This window comes from Onychostruthus taczanowskii, unplaced genomic scaffold (genome assembly GCF_017590055.1).
Source record: "Onychostruthus taczanowskii isolate IOZ18803 unplaced genomic scaffold, ASM1759005v1 scaffold40, whole genome shotgun sequence".
Taxonomy (NCBI): Eukaryota; Metazoa; Chordata; class Aves; order Passeriformes; family Passeridae; genus Onychostruthus; species Onychostruthus taczanowskii.
In genome coordinates this window covers 6,096,856-6,118,976 of record NW_024501460.1, presented here as the reverse complement: position 1 = coordinate 6,118,976, position 22,121 = coordinate 6,096,856, and the positions used below count along the sequence as shown (strand labels likewise).

At 40.8% G+C, this 22,121-nt stretch overlaps 2 protein-coding genes across 2 annotated transcripts; one reads left to right on the top strand and one right to left on the bottom strand.

The window, feature by feature from the left end:
* The first annotated feature begins 229 nt into the window (after positions 1-229).
* On the top strand, positions 230-19,640 carry BPHL (biphenyl hydrolase like). The gene is made up of 7 exons (XM_041413218.1): positions 230-408; positions 3,257-3,360; positions 5,389-5,555; positions 9,738-9,891; positions 12,318-12,449; positions 16,049-16,172; positions 19,215-19,640. The coding sequence occupies exons 1-7, from the start codon at positions 299-301 to the stop codon at positions 19,300-19,302; spliced, it is 879 nt and encodes a 292-aa protein (XP_041269152.1). The 5' UTR covers positions 230-298; the 3' UTR covers positions 19,303-19,640.
* A 137-nt stretch (positions 19,641-19,777) lies between these two features.
* LOC121340415 (tubulin beta-4B chain-like) lies at positions 19,778-21,844 on the bottom strand. The gene is made up of 3 exons (XM_041413147.1): positions 20,897-21,844; positions 20,114-20,222; positions 19,778-19,842 (listed from the first exon to the last, which is right to left on the bottom strand). The coding sequence occupies exons 1-3, from the start codon at positions 20,951-20,953 to the stop codon at positions 19,778-19,780; spliced, it is 231 nt and encodes a 76-aa protein (XP_041269081.1). The 5' UTR covers positions 20,954-21,844.
* Positions 21,845-22,121: the final 277 nt, after the last annotated feature.

The following is a 22,121-nucleotide window of genomic DNA, read 5'->3' as shown; positions in this document are numbered from 1 at the left end:
GGGCGGGACCACAGCCCAGAAGCCAACCCCTTCCCTATCTGCCCTGAGTGACAGCAGCAATCACCAATCAGAGCGCGGACAGTGCACCGCCCCTCTCCTTGCACAAGCCGTGGAGGCGGCCCCGCCTCACGCCCGGCGGAGGGGGACCCGGGAAGGGAGGGGAGGCGGGCCGGCCCCGCGGGGGGCAGGACACGGGAAGGGAGGCGAGGCGGCGCCGCGGGGGGCAGGACACGGGAAGGGAGGCGGGCCGGCCCCCCAGTCTCCTTCCCTCCCCACCGGGCCGGCCTCGCTGGGTGCAATGTTTTGCCGGAGCGCGGGCCGGGGCCTCCGGGCTCTGGCGCTGCTGCAGTTGCAGCCGCCCGCCCGGGCAGCGCCGCTCACGGCCCGGGGACCGGCCGCCTGCTACGGGTAAAATCCACAGCCGCCTCCTTCTCCCTTTCCCCAGCTCCCTCCTCCCTGCCCGCGGCTCGGGGAAGGGGATATTTGTCAGACAGGCGGCGGGACGGACAAAGCGTGTTAGCGGAGGGGGTGGTGCATCGGACCGGGAGGGCGGAGGTGACAAAACGGGGACTCGGGCAGTGTCCTGAGGAGCCTGCTCCTGCTTTCCCTCAAGGATCCGTGCCAGGTCCCCGCAGGGCAGGAGGTGCTGCTGACCGCCAGCCCTCGGCTGGTAAGGGGCTCCCTGGAGGTCGCCAGGAGAGCACATGTATCTGATCTGTATCGTACTGTTTATTCCGCAGATCCTATTGAGGAAAACTGACACAGTACCATATTTTTTTTCCCCCTGCACAGATAAAGAGCAGGTCGTATTGTAGCACAGCTGGAACAGGGGTAGTTCCCAGATTAAACTGCGCTCCTACGGAGTACGAGGTGAAGCACAAGATCTGCCCACTCTGCATCTGTGCTGCCTTGGTAAACACAGGCAGTATGTATCCAGTGCTCCTCAAAGAGTTATGCACCTTAACATTACTAATTCAAAATACCAGGGTGGGTTTTTTGTTTTGTTTTACCAGAGTTTCCAATTCTGTCAACCAACAAAAAACTCCCATTCTTTATGAAAACAGAAGTGAAGTCATTCTGCTGACAAGCAAACTGATTAAGTGATTTCAAGCTCACAGAAATTTGTATTGGGAGGACTAAGTATGCCTTAGGTGTTGCCAGTTCCAGTACAATTTCTCAGTGCATAAAAACCCCAACTCGTTGTTAGTCCAAAAAGTATTGAAAATAACCTCTGCCTGAAACTCCTGGATTTCAGTGGACTTCACACCGAGGCATAATCCAAGAATAGAAAAACATCACAGACTCAGCAAAATTCTCAAGGCCCTGATGTTAATAATTAATCCCAAAAACATAGAACTATGTGGAAAAAAATCTGAATCAGGAAAGCACTGTATGTAACTCTGTCTATTAAACTGTACATTGCTAACATTTCTAAAAAAGGTGACAAGATATTGTTTCTGTTTTGTTAGGAACTGAAAGTGGGTTTGGCACTTATTTATCATAAGCAAAAAAACCCATGATACAATTCTTAAAATTTTATAAGAGCAATGTGCTGATATACTGTGGTAAAAACTATAATAAAATACCTGTTGAAATTAATGACAAACCAAAAGATGGCATATGAAAAAATTAAAACTTTATAAAGAAAAAGAATGAAAGTCAGTATTCGAAAAGGGGCTAAGGCAGCCATATGAGTGCTACATACAGAATTTTAGTTGTGAGATGTAATAAACCACATCAAATGTGATACATGGTCTATAAGGACGTTTGGCATTACAGGCAAACTATCACTTGGATCACATTAGCATGGCAAGTCAGCAAAACTCACCAAAGTCATAATTACATAATGAATTTCTTTGAGCTGTACTCTTTGAGCTGCCACAGATCTGTATTTGTACTCCACTTCTCAAATTGGATCTGCACATAAAGAGCTGATACTATTCTGCACAGTCACAGCTTTTATTCAGGCATGTGGCATGGTGGGTTCCATAGACCCAAGATTTTACAATAAATCAAAATTGGCTTTGTGTTGAAGAGCTTCTGTGGTTTAACTGCCATCTATCTGTTGTGAACCTCAGTTTGCAAGCTATTATTCATTTTTCTTATGAAAAGTGTTTAAATTAGTGGGATTGTTTTTATCTGTAATTCACCACTTTCAACTCTATACATACTGTAAGTAGTTCAGACTTTATATATAAAAATTAAATTGTTAATGAATTGCCCAGTGTGTATAATGGAATAGAGATTGTTATATCTAAGACTGGAAAACAACATGTCTTTATGCACGTGAGATTCACGGTGGTTGAACTCACAGGGCATGAATATTTAATCTAGGTAAAATTATGGCTACTCAATAGGTAACCAAATGGCAAGATTTTTATCATATTAGCTTTAAATAAAATGAATCAGGCTGTTGAAAAGGTGTTTTGCAACCATTAGGGCACAAACTTGCCTGGGAGATGTGATGGTTTGTACTATTAAGAAGATACTTTGAATCTGTGCTACTTCTGCTTTCTCACTAGGGGTTTGTATCTGGATGTGGTTTCTTGGGTCACTTATTTGCATTTACACATATGTGTTGCTTTGTACTGAAGATTAGTGTAGGGGTTTAAGCGTTGGGGCTGAGAGATGACCTGTGTGTCGGGTTCTGTGGTGGTTTTTTAGTGGGTGAATTTATTGGTCATGTGGTGTTTTCCAATTAAGCGTTATGCCCTGGTGAGATTACACTGACAGAAATATTATTAACACATTCTTCTTCTCCTCTCTCTTGTCAGTGCAAAGTGGTTTTCATTGTAGACCCTGTGGTTCATGAGGGACAGCAACAATAGATTGTGGTTTCTCTGGCAGATGAAGAGGCTCAGTTTAGTAATAGCAAGGTGAACACCAGCCATTTTGAAAGTTATGCTGTGACAGAATGAGATTTCTCCTCTCTAATGTATTTATTTCAATGTTTCTGTGGCCATGTAAAGCTGCCTTTGTATTTTCCTGTTGCACCATCAAGACTTTTCCCACCCCCCAAGACTTTAGCCCAGATATGAATGTTACATAGTGGTCACAACTGAACAATTTTCTGCTACTGAGAAGCTTTTTTTAATCTTCATGCACCCATGAAAGGCAAGCAACCCATTAAAATCTCACAGTGCTGTCATTAATATCTAGGAAAAGTAATTATTCTGTATTCCTAGAGTGACCAGGTAGTAACTAAAATTAACTGTCTGAATGTTTTCCTATTTCTCTCCTTTTTCCTTATCCTTAGTACTTCAATAACATCTGCCAAAATCCAAGTGAATGGAGTCCACCTGCATTACCAACAAACAGGAGAAGGAAGCCATGCAGTTCTTCTGCTTCCAGGAATGCTAGGTTTGGAAATTTTGTCTTGTCTTTGTAGAGCAACCACTTCTTTATCCATTTGGTCTCCAGCAAGAAGAATGCACAAAACTATTTTATAATGTATTCAACACCTGATTATGGAGCAAAAAAAAAGGCATATTTTTTTTTATGCCATTAAAAAAAAAAATTGCCACACTTAAAACAGAAGGGAAAATGCAAAGTTGTTGCCATCAGTTAACAGTTTTTAGAAGATTTTACTTATCTTACCTTTTATGAAGGCACCTTTTATACAATGTCTTGACTTACCTAGTGGCCACTTGCACTTTTGGATTTAACTGCGCAAAGGTGGTGTCCAGGACAGGTGGCAAATAGCTTCACAAGGTAGAAAATAGCAGAAGGGGGGGAAAAATCAGGTCAGCTATATTTGTTACACAGACTGAATTATGCATTCCTCTTTAGAAGCAGGATGGATTCCAACTGAATTTATAGACATAATATAACCCTTACAGTTTATTGTGAAAAAATCAGTGTTAAATTTTTTTTTTCTTTTGCTTAAAGATGTATTTTCACATTTTGTTTATTCAGGGCAGCATCATTAAGATTCTCCGTGGTTTTTTGAGATGGACAACAGGTTCTGCTAGCTAAGTGGTGTCTGTCCGTTGAAAATGCTGGTTTTGATAACAACCTTTTAAAATTAACACAACCTGTTTTTTCTGGGTTCTTGCACTTCTGAAGGATCCATCAGACTTGCCAACAGTTCATGGCAGGCTGTCAGCAGGACTGTTACTGTGCTCAGAGTTGGGCAAATACTTAATTGAATTGCTGGATAAGATGACAAAATGTCAAGAACTGAAGAGCAGAAAACATTTATTCTTCATGGCAGCAACGTTTTCAAGTCTTCATGGGGCAGTTCTTTCTTTCAAAGAATTCTCAAGGGGAGGGTGGAAAAAAATTAATACTAGTCATCCTTCAAGTAGCCATGTGTATCAATCTGTTGTTTTTAAACTAGCAATACTTTTGCCAATGCAAACTCTTTAAACAGCAGTAATGTATTTCTCCAGTTGTGAGCAATATTACTACTATTATTGAAGATTATTTATTATTATTTTTATGCATACATTGCTTTCATCATAGCAGGCTATATAAAGCCGCTTTTATAACTTGGACCTGTTGATGGTATCTGAGGACTGATTTGTCCAAGTAAACAGAAAAAAAACCTTTTAAATGCCTTTAAATGGCCTTTTTAATATAGCAATTGATAGCAAATTTTGTATTTCAGTACATTAAATTTGAACATGTTTTAATCAAATAGCATTTAATACTATTACCACATGACCACAACAGAACACAAACTGCAGTCTTCCATTCATGCTGGGTTACCTTCGTTCATAGATAGCTTAGTGCAACAGAGAGGAGTACGTCATTTTTAAATCCTTTGAAGGTCTGAGTCATTAGTAAAAGAAATGGTTCTGCATCAGAAAAAAATGGCTGTATTTGGTTTATTTTTACATATTAGAAAAGTAAAATTATATATTTTTATGCTTCTGTGTTGCCACAGTCTCCTCAGGCAACAATGTATTTCAAGGTCAGCTTTAAGCACCAATAGAGATGCTTTATCAAATAGTAACTGTCTGGCACAGTGCTTTTCACTTACAAATTTGTAGCAAAATATTCCTGCCCTCTCACTTTCACCTCTATTGCCCAGGTAAACAGCAATGACCATGCGGGTGCTTTAAATCTGTCAAATACAAATCCCTACTCAGGTAACTCAGTTTAAGATACTGTATTTTATCATATGTGAGAATGCTCTTCTTGATAACCTTTCATACCTACCACAAAGGGTTTGCTCTGAACATACTGCAGATGCTGCTAAAGATTTTAGTTGTGACACTTCCTGTCTAAGACTTGCAATGAATAGTTACAATTAAAGAGTACTTCACTTGTTGGATAATCTCTTATTTGGAATAAAGTTACAAGATTTCCCCACTTTCCCTTTAGAGTATGTATACTATGTTGCAGTATAGTGGTTAATAAAACTGAAAAATTATAATGTTTCAGGGAGTGGTGAAACTGATTTTGGGCCGCAGCTTAAGTCTATGAATAAGCAACTTTTCACAGTTGTTGCTTGGGATCCTCGGGGTTATGGAAAGTCCATTCCTCCGTCTCGAGACTTTCCTCCAGATTTCTTTGAGAGGGATGCAAAAGATGCTGTGGATCTTATGCAGGTAAATCTATTATGAGATTTTTTTTTTTTTTTTAAGTTGTTTGCCTTAAATTTTGAGAAGGAAGAATGTTGTTTCCAGCAGACAGCAGATTATGAAAAGACCGTACAAATGAAGACTTACAAGTGAGCATATACATACTATTCCAGAAAATATTTTCTTCTTCCACCTATTCTGCAAGATGCATGGAGGTTCAGCAGTAGGAATTAATATAGAGCAATATGCTTTTATTCTAAGACCCTGCCCTAAGAGATTTGCAGCCAAGGACTATATAAGTTAGTTTAATGTGTGTATAAGAAACAAAATCTATGCAAAGTAATTTAATTGAAGGGATTATCATACTGAAGGGCTCTTAGAAAATTTTCTATCGAATAGAATCTTGGCATTTTGCCTTGAGCAGCCCATTTTAAGCAACATTTGATTCTAAAAATTAACTTTGTGCTTTGCATTTTACAGCATATTACTGAAGTAATTTTTGTGGGAAATCAAAGGCTTCCTGTGACCGTACCAAATCTTACTAATTAATACAGCTACTGTGGTTATAAAGAATATGGCCTAAAGCTGTTATTATTTCTCCTTCCTGCAGAATTTTTTTATTCAAATCTGTATTTCTGTGTTCCTCTTTTATTCTGTCCTATAACTGCTGACACTATTTTCTAGTTCAGCTTTAGCTAATATTCTGGCTTTTTTATATTAAAATATACAGTCTCTTTGGTCCTGTTAAGGAAGTTGGCAAAGCATTAAAATTCCAAAAATATGAGGCAAGATTCAGACGGTCAGTCCAACCATGTTTTTGTAATAAACAATAACCTTGCTGAAAACCTATCTGAAACTGGAAATGTGGCCTTCCAGGTGGATTCTACATAGCAAAACAAAGCAAGTCTGACAGCAGAATTTGGATTAAGACAGAGATTTGGCCTCTAACCATAAAAGCTATCTCTCTGTACTGTAAATCTTCAATTTCTTCTGCTACGCTAGCAAAGAAAATAAAGATGCTGCCATGAATAGGTGACAAACTTGCAGTCTAAATGGTTGTCCCCCTTTCTTGTCTCTGATCAAATACTAATAAATGCAAAATGTTAAACAGAGCTTTCCCCAAAGGGAATGTAACCATGTAGCTTCCAGCCAAACAGAACAGCAGCCTACCAGTCTCTAGAGCTGCCAAAGCAAATGAGGCATAGCATCCTGTTTTTCTGAAGATGTTTCTCAATATAAGCATATAATAACAACTTACTAAAGTGTTTCCAAGCGTGGGTGACTAGGTTCTATTTTAGGATATTATAAAGGATAAATCCTAAGGAATCATTCCAGCTATGATTTCCAGAATATAATGGTTTATATACAACATCCAGCCTACAATCAGACAAAAACCATATCCATATGGGTAAGCCTTCAAAACCTTTGTTCTAGTCGCCTTCATATTCTGGTGTCTCTGCTGGAGCTGTGAGGGATGCAAGGTTTCTGTGAAGCAACAAAAGCTGAAATTCTGTGGAGTATTTAGCACCTTTATGCAGAAGACTGTTCTGTATCTCAGTTTGTCTTCTTTGAAGGAGTTTACTTGAAATAAAAGGAATATAATGTGCCTGAGTCTACTTTGCTGCCCTCCACTCCAATGTCTAATGCTAACAAAGTCAAAAGCATTAAAACAATCATTAGGGAAGTAATTAGTGTTGATATTTAAGAAGTTCTTACTCTTCAGAGCCAGTGTCCTAGCAAAAGGTTGGGCTTAGGCTTCTCCATGTTTTTGTAGATCAGCTGTAACTTTTGCTTGTGCTACACTCCCTGTGATGCAGTGAAAGCATACATGCAGTGCAGAGTGATGTGTTTCAGCTCACTGTTGTACGTGGTCATTGGATTGCATTTCACATAGGCCTGGATGGAGAAGGTGACTTCAAAAGAAATTTTGTTCTCTTGCTGAGTAAAGGCAGCACAAAATTACCCCCAAAACTGTGCAATCATATTTCAGATTATTGCCTATGTTAGGTTAGTGACCTGTACTGTAAGTAGTTAAATATGAAAGCAAGCAAACATGCACACCTTATCCAGCTACATCATATTGTTTTTCTGAAGGCTGCAAAGGAGAAATTAAATTCCTCCTGCTGTAAAGGCATCCTGAGATACCCCAAAGAATGCATCAAGATAAAGGCTAGTAAACACAAGAAATACTGGAGGCAAATAGATCTGAAATAACCTGGCATGAAGAACAAAAAATTTAATCAGCTATTCCTTCCATCAGCCAACTCTGAGCTCCATCGTTTGCTACTGGCAGTAGGGGAACAGTAGCAACATCAAAAATTTAACCTTTACAAGCACTGCTGCCAACCCCCAAAATCTGCCAACATACCAGGAACTCTTCAGCAGCACAATAGTGAAAGCTGGATGCAGATGAGCTGCCTCTTCATCAGACCAGGGCCAACTTCTGATCAGCTGCAAAAATTGAAAGTTCTCTTTTCTTGCTATCAGCTCTTACTTTCCATGTCCTTTTCTTTCCCCTACCTTATTTCTTTTCTGTTTAGTAATTACAGCTTTGCAGAGTGAAATCTAAAGTTGGTCAAAACTACAATGAGCAGAATACCGAGGATGAAGCCAAAACCAGAAAAGCCTTATAGAGATAGAAGTCTGCTAAATATTGAGTTATTAGTAAAGTTGTGCCTCACTTGAGCATCAAGTTTACAAGCAAAGTAGAAACTTTTTTTTCTCTGTAGTTGATTCTCTCATTGCCTGAATTTTTGCTTTCTTCTGTCACAACAAAGCAGGCTTGGACTTCCGACATCACCAAGCACCAAAGAAAGCAACTCATTCAACTAACTTGCTCTTTTTCCTTCAAAAGTACAATATCCTGCTTAATTACATCTAAAAGGCTGTAATTTCTGCAGAACAAAAACAAAAAACCACTGTGAAATATATTTTCTTGTGAATGAGTTCACAAAGCACAGCTGCTATATGCAAAACTTCAAGTGTTGCTTAACCATTGAACCATTGGTTAACCATCGTCCCTCTACAACCTGCAGACGAATGCCTTTACCTTCCCCACTCTTTCTCCACTGAACATAACACACATAAAATTCTCTCACTTGTGACTATCAGTACTCCCTACAAAATATAGTGATTTATGAGGAAACAGGGTTTCAAATTCTAATGGTAAGCATGGCCATAGAATCACAGAACATGCTGAGTTGGAAGGGACCCATGAGGATCATGGAGTACAATTCCTGGCCCTGTGCAGGGCACTCCAAGAGTCACACCATGTGCCTGAGAGTGTTGCCCAAATGCTTCTTGTACTCTGTCAGGCTTGGTGCTGTGATCATTGCCCTGGACAGCCTGTTCCAGTGCCCAAACACCTTTGGGGTGAAAAACCTTTTCCTGAAATCCAACCTAAACCTCCCCCAACTCAGCTTCATGCCATTCCCTTGGGTCCTGTCACTGGTCAGAATGAATTAAGGTCTTGGTTGTCATATTTTTTGCCCTGAGCCTTCCTTTTGAAGAAAGAGGAATTTAGTTATTAATGTTTCAAACATTGCAACTGACCGTGAAGTAATATTTCAAACATACACTTACAAGCTTCAGAAAATGTGAATAAGCAACTAAAATTTGATAAAATCCTTTAGAAAATACTTTAAGCATTTTTTGGTTATTACCAAAAAGCAGATTTTTTTTTTATTTTTTTTTTAGCTCAGATAGCATCAGTAACTGAGATCACTGGCTTCCATTTTTCAAGTCTTACACTTTTCTTAAGTTTAACTTAATCTTGCATTGCTTGCCATCCACACTGTGATAGTCTTTGCCAACTTCACACCAAGAGAATCCATGGATTCTTCGTATCATCAGGCTCTCTGAGAAGGTCTTTACTCTCTATTTTAAATCACCTTTTCTTTTTTTGGAGGGCTTTTTAAAATGCAGCAAGAATCTAACAGGACTACTGCCTGTTTTATTAAAGAGTTATAGAAAATTGCAATGGCAGGAGTAATTTCTTGTTTTCTAAATTTGACCTTTTTAAAGCATTTTTATGTATAGCAAGAAAATTATGTTTTCTAATTATAAAAGGTTCAACTTATATTCAATTATAAAATAGTTCAACTATGTAGTGTTGTGCCTAAAACATTACAGTTAATTTTCAAGAAATATTTAACATTTGGCTGTAAAGCCATCTGATGATTTGCATATAACTTTCTCGTATGAATCAAGGCACTGAAGTTTAAGAAGTTCTCCTTGCTGGGGTGGAGTGATGGTGGAATTACAGCTCTCATTGCTGCTGCGAAGTACCCAAATCTTATCCACAAGTTGGTTGTCTGGGGAGCAAATGCCAGCGTTACTCAAGAGGATGTGAGAATTTACAATGGTATGTAAATGCATTATTTTACTTTCTACTTGACCCAAGGTCATGTGACAGCTAAGCGGAGACAGAGCTGTGGACACAACAAACCTAAAGAGACAGGACACAAAATTCAGTACATTGCTAGGTATAGGGATAGATTGAAGTTATAGTGAGAAACTCTCTAACAATTACTCTAAGGGCAATATAATAGATTTTTTTTTAACAAGCCCTTACCAACTTAGCCTGATGAAAAGCAGAAGTTACAATACCTTATCAGCAGTCTTCAGAAAGTCAAAGTTTTGTTGTTATAACAAATTTCTAAAAATAAATTCCAAATAATGCTATCAAACCCCAGGTTTGATTTCTTATCTCACATTTTGCACAACCTTTATAAAGCCAGGTCCACAGATAATTGGGCTAGCTCGTTAGAGCTTTTGCCTCTTGGGGCTATATAATATAGACAGTAAGAAAACAAGTTCATAACTTACCTTTTAAGTTCAGGAAGCAAATGAATGATTCAAGTAAATGTCCCAAGGTGTCTTTACATTCCTTCAGAGTTAATTATATAATTAGAAAACCTTTGCAAAGTAAAGAAATATGGGATTTCTGATCCTTATTCCACTCATGTGAAATAGAGTCTGAGATCACTGCTCACTATAAAGAAAAATAGGAAGAAATGGCTGGTGAACTCAGAAAGGAGCTGCATTTCCTGTTGAACATAGAAATGAAAAGTTAACCATGTCAGCTCTCAACAAATGTAACCCAGTATAGTTTCATTTTAGTGACTGGAGTTTGATTTATACCAGCTGTGAAATCTCTCTGGCTTCAGCAAAATTACAAGTGTATATATTTACATCTGTATTTACCTCACCTATACTAGAACTAAAAGTGGTAGCAGCAGTAGTAATATATTTTTTAGTTCAGAAAGTAAAATGTTTTTTAGCTTTGTAAGATGCTTTATTTCTTTACATGTTTTTATAGTTATGAAATTTTTGTTGTATAACTATGAAATGCACATCTCCTCCCTGCACAACTCACTAAAATGTAAAAGAAAAATTTAAAAAAAAACCCAAAACAACAACAAAAAGTACCCTATTTACATGGAGCACCCACTGCAATAAATTTTTGTTGTATAACTATGAAATGCACATCTCCTCCCTGCACAACAGACTAAAATGTAAAAGAAAAATTAAAAAAAACCCCAAACAACAACAGAAAGTACCCTATTTACATGGAGCACCCTCTGCAATGTTGGCCTTTGTCCTTTGTGAGTTGTTGCTTACAACATCTCTCCCTGGCTGATAGAGTAGCACCACAAGTCTTCTACAACTGGCTCATCAGTGCATGTCAGCTGCAGCGGAGGATTTGGCAGGAAAGAAAGGTGTTGATTTGGTGTCCATGTCCTTTCAACATTGGCTTCTCCTTCTCTTTTTAAATTAATGCTAGCCACAAGGATAAAACAGTAGATTCTATATGGGAAACCATTGTTCAGTAGCACCTAGCCTGGGGTGAGCAGACTCATTTCCAATCAGATGCTGTTATAAAATACTTTCAGTCACTGCTACCTTTGTCATTTGGCTGGACAGGTTCTCTTTGTTAATTAACACCTCACTCCTTTCTTCCCTTAATTCCCTTTTGAGACCAATTAAAACCTTTGCTAGTGGCATATTTTGCAGTTTGATGATTCAGTACTGTCCTGTTCTCTGCTGTGCCAACTTTGTTTCAGATTTTGTCAGTACAAAGCTGTACAGCTGGAATATAGTTTAGTGAAAATAACCCTTTTGAATACCTAGCTTGTGAGCAGTACCAAAAATTTTAGAGGAAAAAAGTTAGAAAAATCTGATAAATAAATAACTAAAATGTCAGATTATTTGTACAGTTTTAGCCAGCCTGCCATGAGTCACAGATCTCTACTGAGTCACTTGTTTTTGTGTAAAACTATGGCAAATGTACCATGATGTCAGCTTGCTGGAATGCCTCGGTAAGAGCTTCCTTCCTCTTGAGAGTTGGTAGGAGCCATGGAAGAACTTCCATCCATAAGTCGATGCAAAAGGCTAGAGGACATTAAAAAGAAGTGCCAGGTCTAGAACACTGTTATGAAACAGTCCCATTTTGATACAAGGTAGCCCTTTGAACTTCTCTTGTGAAAGCCTTCCAGAAAGAACAATCAGAAGTTTTAGGACTGAGTCCTTTGTATATTATGGTTTTTCAGTTTTTCCTTGTGACCATAATAACAAGGTGTTTTTCTATAACTGAGAATACCACAGCAGAGGTTGTACAACTGTCTTTTTTACACCCTTTCCATACTATGAATTATTTGAAATATTCATTGCAGTTTCAAGTTTGAAATACATATTTGCAGTCTGGTTTGAGAACTTCCCCATATTAGGTGTGGTTTGTAACCTTTTTGCTGGAAAGGATATAACATATTTCAACTTTATTTTATGTAGGCATCAGAGATGTTTCAAAATGGAGTGAAAAGGTCAAGAAACCACTGGAAGAGCTGTATGGACATAAGTACTTTGCAGAAACCTGTGAGGCTTGGGTAGATGGAATATCGCGCTTTGCTGAAAATTCAGATGGTAAGGCTTTCACAATGTTGAACTGAGGCAATTAGAGTAGCAGGCAGTTCTGGATAAAAAAAATCTAACAGTACTTCCAGCAGCCAGTAAAGGAAAGACTCTGCATATGGCATTAAAAGCTGGGTCTGACTCACACTTGGGAATAACACAATTACTCTGTAGATGGTTCACAGAACCAGAAAGGTACGAAGGAAAACATTTCTGGGAAACATTAGCTGATGAGGCTCTCTTCTTGTTCCACCACAAAACTGCACTATTAAGTCATTGCTTTTGTGCAGACTAAATAGGAAGGATTCTGCTCAGGCAGAATCTTTCTCTCCTCTTCTGTCTCTGTGTAAAAGGATTATCTCTTGGTGACAGTTAAGATGTACCAAAAGTAAGGCATGTTCTTTCCACTTTTTGCAAGACAGAGCTAAAGAACTCTTTCAAACCTTGTAGTATGTGAGTTAAAAAACAAGAGACTTCAGATCTTGAGAGCTCAGAATTAAAAAAACACATTTTAAAAACACTGTTGAAGCAGCTCATGTGTTTAAAAAATAAAATGAAAACAAAACTACACAATATTACTGTTTATCCCTGAAGATTTCTGCAATTAGTCTTCATAGACCCTTTCAGCCAAGGATATTTTGAATAATAATCTGCAGTTCTATCTTGATTCAGAGGGAATTTGCTTTTAATTTGCCTAAAGGAGTAATACATAATTTATATAAAAAAGGAATTTGTAACTCTTATACATATTTTCCTGTAGCTCTTAAAATGAAAGATGGAAGGTAATGTACATTAACAGGCAACAGGTACTACAAAGAAAATGTTCCTCCATGTCATATTTTTTCCATAAATTTGTGTATAGGATCAACACAGGACTGGGACTTTTCCCAGTAATGTGATGTAACAAATTATGTTCCAATTTTATTTTAGTTTTTCTAGAATCTTCTCAAAACTATTTTTTCAGAAGTGCAAATCCCAGGCTGGTGAATCTGTGGCTGTGACATCCCTTCACTACCTGCACATGCCTCAGACACTGAAATAAAGTGACTGTGAAAAGGAAGCCACCAAGAAACATGTAACAAGGAGCTGAATTACCTAGATGCTGAAACTGGGTCAGATATTGGGAGAAGCTATCAGACTGCAGGGTTTTTTCCAAGGAAAAACCAGTTTTCCAACTTAGATTACAAACAGGCCACCTTGCAATTAAAGTTAAAACACTGTAACAAAGGCACAGATATAGCAGATATAAGAAAAGGTGTTAATAAAACCTATCAGAGATAAAAGGAGGGCAGCAAACCCAATCTTGGCCAAAACTTCAAGATCTTTTAAAAACTAGGCTGTTTTCCCTGATGACACAGCTTTTAGTGTAAAATACCATAAGAAATGAACTTTTAGAAGGAACTAACAATTAATGAAACTGAGTAAGTTGCATAAAGTTGCAACATCCAAGATTCTTCTTGCTGTTCCATGCTTTTAGAGTAAGTACAATTTAATTGTTTTAGTACAATACAGTTTTAGGACTGAAAACTAGGTAATAATAGTTTGACTGCCAACTACGTTTCTAGATAAATAACCTAAATTTACTTGGAGCTTGTTCTGAAAAATAGTCAACATTTCTGCAGGTGTTAGAGGACTATGGGTAAAATATTCTAAATGAAAATATTTAACCAGTAGAACTGCAAACAAAGGCTGCATAAATAACCAAACAATTGGAAAAACTGTGAAACAGCCTCTGACTTTAGAGCTAAGGAAAGTGTGCATGTATGAGCATTAATCTTACAGCCATTGGTAGCTGTGAGATGACAACTACAAAAAGACAAAGTTATCCCAAAGAAAAATGGAAAATAAACCCCATTGAGGATGGTTTGCCCAAAGATTGCCTTGCAAGAACGTGAGAAGTTAGGCAGTGTGTTTGGAAACTGGGTTACTAATAAATTATGGAAAAATGGGGAAAAAATTCAGAAAAGTCTCTAAATAAAACCATTGAAATCACTTCTAATAAGATTAATGACTAGAAAACAAAATTATGAATGGGCAGGGAAAATAACTTTTGAATAGCTTTAGTACAATTCATATCAAATGGTTATGCCTTTGTACTGGGTTTGCATGGCCAGGTTTTGGTATTGGGGGGTTTGCAGTGTGCCTAGAAGCTTCCTGTGTCCAGCAGAGCCAATGCCATCCTGCTCCAAGATGGACATACCACTGACCAAGGCCAAGCCAATCAGTGATGGCAGTAACACTTCTGTGAAAACCTACTTAAGAAGGAAAAAAAGTTACTGCACAGATGTTACTGCAGCCAGAGAAGAGCAGAGTGAGAATATGTGAGAGGAAAACTGTGCAGCCACCAAGGTCAGTGAAGAAGGAAGGGAAGGTGGTGCTGGGATTTCCCTGCAGCCCATACTGCAGACCCTGGAGAGGCAGCTGTGCCCCTGTAGCCCATGGAGGTCTACAGGGATGTAGGGATCCACCTGCAGCTCTTGGAGGAGCCCACACCAGAGCAGGTGTATGCCCAAGAGAGGGCTGTGTACCTGTGGGAAATCCATGCTGGAGCAGGCTCCTGCTGGGGCCTGCAGACCCATGGAGAGAGGAGCCCACACTGGAGCAGGTTTCCTGGTAGGACTTGTGACCCAGTGGGGACTTATGCTGGAGCAGGCTGTGCCTGAAGGACTGCACCCTGTGGAAAGATGACTCACCTTGCAGCAGTTTGTGGGGAACCACTGTTTGTGGGATGGATTCATATTGCAGAAGTGCATAGAGAGCTGTTTCCTGTGGGAAGGATCCCACACTGGAGCAGTGGAAGGACTCCCTGAGCAGCAGCAGGAACAACCTGTCATGAACTGACCACAACCCCTACTCCCCATCTCCCTGCACCACAGAGAGACAGGAGGCAGAACCCAGGAAGAAGCTTCTAAGATTTATTTTACTTCTCATAATCCTGCTCAGATTTTGTTAGTAATAAATTCAGTTGATATCCCTGAGCTGTTTTGCCCATGAGGGTATTCAGTGAGTGCTCTCTCCTGGTCCTTATCTCATCTAGGGAACCTTTCATTCTGTTTTCTCTCCCCTGTCCACTTGTGGAGGGGAGTAATGGAGAGGCTTAGGTAGTTGCTTGGCATCCAGCCAGGGTCAGTCCATTAGAACATTGCAGACAATAATGGGCCTGAGAGCTGCAACAGGTGTGAGTATAGCCTAAGTTAATTTGTTCCAAAAAAGTAGCAAATCTTGTAACCAAACAACTGCTGTATCAAAATGGAGCTTAAGGTGAGGGCCATAAAACTCTAAGGCTGAAGAGAACAAAGCTGGGAATGAGATTCATGTATTGGCTTTGAAGAGTCAGAGGGAGCCTGGGGGAAATGTGGAAGAGAAGTACTTCATTCTCTGTATCCTTTTGTGCTAGCAAAATTAATGGAGAAAATTACAGTGAAGTAAGATTTTGGAGAAAGAAATGTTAATTATAGTCCTGCTTACATAGTTCTGTAGATTAATTACGCACAATCCACAAGGAGAGGCAATAGCTAGAGCCCAATGGAGTTCAGAGCCCTTTATGGAAGCAGTTTCATCTTTCATACAGTTTTAAACCAAAGTGTGACCTTCGTTTGTTTTCTCCCTAGGTAATATCTGCCAACAGTTGCTGCCAGATATTAAATGTCCCACATTTATAATTCATGGTGAGAAAGACCCTTTGGTCCCACAAGCTCATGCAGAATACATTCATAAGCACATCAAAGGCTCTCGGTAAGTTAAATGATGGAATTTTTAGAAATAATTCTTGAAGGAATGAAGTAGTTCAAACTCACTGTTAAAAAAAAGAATGTATTTGGACAAATTTTCTCTGCCACACAGAGAGCTGTTCTGAACTTTCCTAGCAAGGTACAATGCAAATAGGGCAGCTGGACTTTTCTTGCAGTATAAAAAGTACAGTATTTTAATAAGCTCCTTCCTAAAGCCCTCTGAGAGAAAAACCAGGTTCCTTTTCCTCTTTCCACTACACAAACTACTACTCCCTAAGCTTTATCAAAGCAAGCATAGTTGTTGTTATGACCATTGCATTCCTTTCGCTGTAAGAGACCTCATTTCTGTCCCATTCAGTAGAACAGGGAATTTAGATGCTATGAATGGAGAGAGATTCCCAGTTATTAGAGAGAAACACAGTTTACTTCTGTTTGCTCTGCCCTAATAATATTGACAACCTCAGAGATTTTATTCCCACCTGTCCCATGAATTTTCAATGTTTTTAAGGAAAGCAGAATGAGTGAAAAAATGTACAGGTGTGCTCAGAAACATTACTGTATAAACAAGGAAAATCTGCTTCATGTGTGTTGTGGTTTAACCTCAGATGGCAACTCAGTACTCCTCACTCCCTCACTCATGGGATCAGGGACAGAATCCGATGAGTAAAAATGGAAAAAAAACAAACCCTCATGTGTTGAGATAAAGACAGATTAATAGCTAAAGCAAAAGCCATGCAAAGTAAAACATGCCAGCAAAGTAAAACAAGGACTTAACTCACTCCTCCCACAGGCAGGCTGGTGTTCAGCCATCCCCAAGAAAGCCAGGCTCCATCACACATAGCAGTTACTTGGGAAGACAAGTGTCATCTCTCCAAACATCCCCCTTCCTTCTTTCCCCAGCTCTGTATGCTCAGCATGATGCCATATGGCACAGAATATTCCTTTGGTCAGTTGGGGTCAGCTGTCCCAGCTCTGTCCCCTCCCAAATCCTTGTGCACCCCCAGTCTCCTCCCTAGTGGGGAAGTACAAGAAGCAGAGGTGGCCTTGATGCTGTGCAAGCCCTGCTCAGCAGTAACAAAAACATCTCTGTATTATCAGCACTGTTTCCAGCACAAATCTACAACACAGCCCCATAACAGCTGCTGTGAAGAAAATTGACTCTATCCCAGCCAAAACCAGCACAACCTGAAAATTCCATAAACACTTCCTATAAAAAGCTGTGATTTTCCCAGCTGAATTTTTTTGTGAATTTGCATACAAATGCAAGCATTTTATTACTACTTAATAACAGACTGTGATGATTAGCATCGGAGAACAGTAGTGGAGGGGGAAAAAATGTGGTTTTTATGAATGCAAAGTGTAGGGAACTACACTTTGTGTGTTTTGCTGGTGTCATCTCAGTGCAAAAAATGAATGGTATCTCAAAGTCAGCCCTGCTGATCACAGTAATGCATTCTGCTACAGGAAAGATGAGAACAAGAGATCTTCCTAACAATAAATCACATGCAGGTGTTTTATTTCATGTCTGCTGGTTTGTCACTCCTACATGCCCTGTTCAGAACAGCTATCATCCTGCTGGGTTTTACTGAGCTCCAAAGTACTCCAGTTGCTGACTAAGGCAAATTATTCCAAGAAAATAGACAAGAATCTGATAGCTTCTCTTTGGAAGACAAGTCAAAGAGGAAACACCATCCAATAAAACATAAACCAGCGATTCTTTGCACATCTTTGTCCTGAAGTGCTCCCCTGTATGCTTATTTGTCAGAAAAGAAATCAGACTAATGGTGTTCTCAGAAATTTAAGCTTGGGCACCTTGTCCTATTCTTCCCTGGTAGCATTGGAAATGCCATTTCCCATTGTGAACCAGAAAAAAAAGCCTAAATTCAGTACATTTTCAGTAACACATGCTTCCACCATCAGTTTTTCTTACCTTGACTTTTATCTAGTAGTAAAGTAGAAAAAGCTTCTTCTGATTATAGTGCAGATACACTGCTGGTTTCTCTCATGGTGAAAGAGTGTGCCATAATTCAGCATTTGCACGGTATGGCTGGAGTTTGGTAGCATTACAGTAGTCAGAATATGTACTGCAATAGGAAACAGCATGCACAGTGCTTTAGTTTGTGCATCTGTGTGCTGCTTATCTTTCAAGAAAAGACTTCATGAAATTCAGATGGATCCACTAGAAAAGCTGGATATGTTCACATGCTGCTGCTCTTTCCCAAAACAAAACAGTGCTTGCCACTGCCAAAAGGTGGCTGATCCCTCTTGCTATAGTGGGACTTTGACATGAAGGCAACATAGCATCAGTCAAAATGGTTTCAGCTCTATAGGAACTGCTTAGTATGTGGTAGAAGAAAACAATTTAAAGAATTTCCCACCTCCATATAAAGAACTATACATCCCTGATATATAAATTTTGTCTCAGAAAGCAAAAGCAAGTAGAATTTTAGGCATGTCAAACTCATATTCATATTATAAAAATTTAACCTTATTCTACTGCTAGTAGGTACTACTTCTAAGCTTTTGGTATAGCCAAAGAAGTTCTGACTTCCATTTTTATTTTAATGGATGAATGGTTTTAGTTTTGGATCATCTTTTTGCTGAAAGATTAGACAAAGTACAAATACTAACCATGTTTGGGTAATAACAAGAACTCTACAATTCACTGCCTGGCACAACTACTGTTCTCTGAAAGAGGCAAAAGTGCTCTCTTTACATACCTTTCAAAGATGCATCTTACATAAGTTTTGGAACTTATCTTCTCTGAAGATCACCCGAAAGTTTCCTAGAAACTGGGTGTAGGACACAAAAATTTGGTTTAGGCTTATTTTATCCTCCCCAGAGTGGGACAAGTAGTATGCTTGCTGTTCCAGCTGTTGCTGTGGTTCACATTCCAACCACATACATAAGGACAGTACTTAAAATAAGATTTACTACAATTCCTTACTGAGCAACCAAGAGCAAGGAAAATGCAACAAGCATTTTAATTACCTACACTCACAGAATAAAATGTATAATCAGTGGAGTTTTTTTTTTCTCTTTTAAGGTTGCTTCTAATGCCAGAAGGAAAGCATAATTTACACCTGCGTTTTGCAAAGGACTTCAACAGAGAAGTGGAAAATTTCCTACGCTGACATGAACTGTAAAACAAGTCAGAGGGGCTTAGCCTTTGCCTTGTTTAGGAGTTTTGGTTGGCTTTCAATTTTCAATGGAGTTATAGGTAGGTTTGAGTCATGTAAGAAAAGCATTAAACATATTTGCATGAGAAGCATATATCTTAATAACATAATGTAAGCCTCAGTGATCAGACCTTACCACTGTAGTGCAAGATTTCTGACATGTCTTTGAACTTACTTGTTGCCACCCAGGCTGAACAGCTGTTCTTTGTCCAATAGAGGTGTTAAGAAAGACAGAAGCCATGATCTTGAATGCATGCCTTTATGTGCTCTTAATATTAAAGGACAAAAAACATTGTAAGAATTAGGATTCAGAACTGTTACATTGAGAAATCTGGCAAAGTCACAAAAGCTGAGAGGATAACTGGGTACATAGTTTCTAGAAAACATGCGTCACCACCACTATCAGAAGTCATTCAGATGCATGCCTGCTTCATGGAAATTCCTTTGATACCAGGTGGCTTAACACGAGGATGGCACGGGGGACGTACTTGTTACCTGTGGGGGGAACCAGCAGTAGCGTTACAGCCCCGCAGCAGGCAGCCACTGTCACAGGAGCCCTGCTGTGCTCCCTTCCACCTCCCTGCATTTCTCTGGAGAGGCACTGTCACAATCAAGACTACCGTGTTATCAGAGCCTTTCTGAGAACAAAGATCTCTTAGAGGAGTCGCTGGCAGATGACAGCTCTTGTTCAGGGATATTTCCAGCCTCAATGAACTGTCATGGCTGCCCCATTTATTTGAGGACATCTGAGCAAGCAGGCACTTACCAGCAGCTTCATTGTAGTAGACGTTGATCCTCTCCAGCTGCAGGTCACTATCCCCGTGGTAGCTGCCCGTGGGATCAATGCCATGCTCATCGCTGATGACCTCCCAGAACTAGAGGAAATTTTTGAAAAATGGCAATTAGCGATTTCCAGTGCCAGTGGAAACAGCTGGCCAGTGCCAATCACACACCCCCGGTGCAGCCCATGCATTCCGCGGCGCTGACCACTCCCTTGCATGGCAGAGCAGCTGCCGGGTGGGAAGGTGAGTCAGTGCACAAGGGCTTCGCTGGCCGCAGCAGCTGAACTAGCAGGAGGCTGACGAGCAGCCATAGCACTGAAATGCAAGTTAACTCCTTTGTAGCTTGAGTCCAAAGGGTAACCATCTCTGGCTATACCAATTTGGCGTCCTCCCATTGTCTAGCATTGGCTTAAGACCCTGTAGCCACTACAAGACGACAACACCTGCACACGTTCAGCGGTGACGGTCTGTGGCACTGAAACACCCCCCGTTCCCTCCCTCGGCAGCTGGCGCCGTGGCCGCAGAGGGGCGAGGCAGCGCGGGATGGCCGCGGCTGCCTGCGGGAAGGCCGACACGCCGGGCGGGAGCGCGGGCATATCCCTGCCCCGCCCAGCCCCGCGGCAGCTCAGAGCGGCAGGGACGGTGCGGCGGGGCACAGGGGCAGGAGCCACGACGCCTCAGCAAACCCCGGGTCGCTTTTCATTTCGGGACGCGCCACCCGCGGGGTGCGACCTGCGGGAGCGCCCCGCTTCCGCGCCCGTCCGTACCTTGGCGCCGATCTGGTTGCCGCACTGCCCGGCCTGGATGTGCACGATCTCACGCATGGTGCCGATGTCCGAAGCTGCCCCTGCCGCTGCTGTTGTTTTCGCCTCCTTCGCCGCCGCTCCCGCACTCGCAGCTGCGACGGCCGCGCCCCTCGCCGGCCCTTAAATCGGGCGCCGCGCTCCGCCCCGCGGTGACGTGCGGCGGGAATGGCGCGGGGCGGGCCCAGGCATTGTCTCCCGCGCCCCGGTCTGGCTCCGGGTCCGCGTCCGGGTCTGGTCCGGGCTGGGAGGGGCAGGCTGCGGGCCTCTCCGCATGCGGAACGCCGCTGGCTTGGGGTGCCGGGGGAGCTTCCCCTTCAGCCGTCGGGGAAAAGGCCGGGATCGGATACGACGTGGCTTATCTTGGAGTGAAAAAGTGAAAAAGGAAACGAAACCGCCTAACTCGTCTTTACACACCTGTTGGAACTCGTGCCCTTGCTTCCTTTGCCTCTACTAGGCCACAGCAGCAAAGCACATGCTGCTATGTTTTATTAGTACCCTCAAGCCTGTATTTCTACCTCAGGCCTGCTTAATCATGTTTCAATATGCTTGAAGCACAAGCATAATTTTTCCATAGCTCAGGCACCTGAAACAAGCAGAGATTGGGTGGTGATGTTAAAGCCCGCAGCCAGTTTCAAGCACAAAACTCTGTTTTAGATAGTGCTGCTAAACGTGTATACAAGAGGCTCTCATTCCAGGAACACAGAGGACTGGCATAAAATTTTATACTGCTGCTAAAGAATGGCTTTTTCTGGGAGTTGTCCAGCAGTGATATCAGTTTAACACACACAGGAATGGAATGTGTTTCTTTTTTGAAAGCGAAATGATCTTCTGTGTTACCAGACACCGCATTTTGAAAACCTTTGAATCCTGCTAGTAGCATCTGTGCTTGATCTCACAAAAACAAACAAACAAACAAACAAACAAAAAAAAAAAAAAAAAAAAACAAAAACAAAAAAAAAAACCCTGAGAAAAGTACATGGTGGATGACCAAGGGAGGAGGGACAGTTCAAGGACAACAAGGAGAATATGATTGAACCAACTGCGATACACACCTGTATCTCCACTGCTGCCAAGGAGAGAACATCTGAAACAAATTTCAGTAGGGTCTATAATTGATTGTGCAGAAACTATTGAACTTGATTGTAAAACAGTGCTTGATTCACAGCTCTAATTTGTTTTCAGACGC

Excerpts from the sequence above, each read along its gene's own strand:
- BPHL (XM_041413218.1), top strand. The coding sequence starts at position 299 with ATGTTTTGCCGGAGCGCGGGCCGGGGCCTCCGGGCTCTGGCGCTGCTG. Across the intron at positions 3,361-5,388 it reads TCTGCTTCCAGGAATGCTAG|GGAGTGGTGAAACTGATTTT; the intron begins GTTTGGAAATTT and ends ATAATGTTTCAG. Across the intron at positions 16,173-19,214 it reads AAGCACATCAAAGGCTCTCG|GTTGCTTCTAATGCCAGAAG; the intron begins GTAAGTTAAATG and ends TTCTCTTTTAAG.
- LOC121340415 (XM_041413147.1), bottom strand. The coding sequence starts at position 20,953 with ATGCGTGAGATCGTGCACATCCAGGCCGGGCAGTGCGGCAACCAGATC. Across the intron at positions 20,223-20,896 it reads GCAACCAGATCGGCGCCAAG|TTCTGGGAGGTCATCAGCGA; the intron begins GTACGGACGGGC and ends AATTTCCTCTAG. Across the intron at positions 19,843-20,113 it reads CTACTACAATGAAGCTGCTG|GTAACAAGTACGTCCCCCGT; the intron begins GTAAGTGCCTGC and ends TTCCCCCCACAG.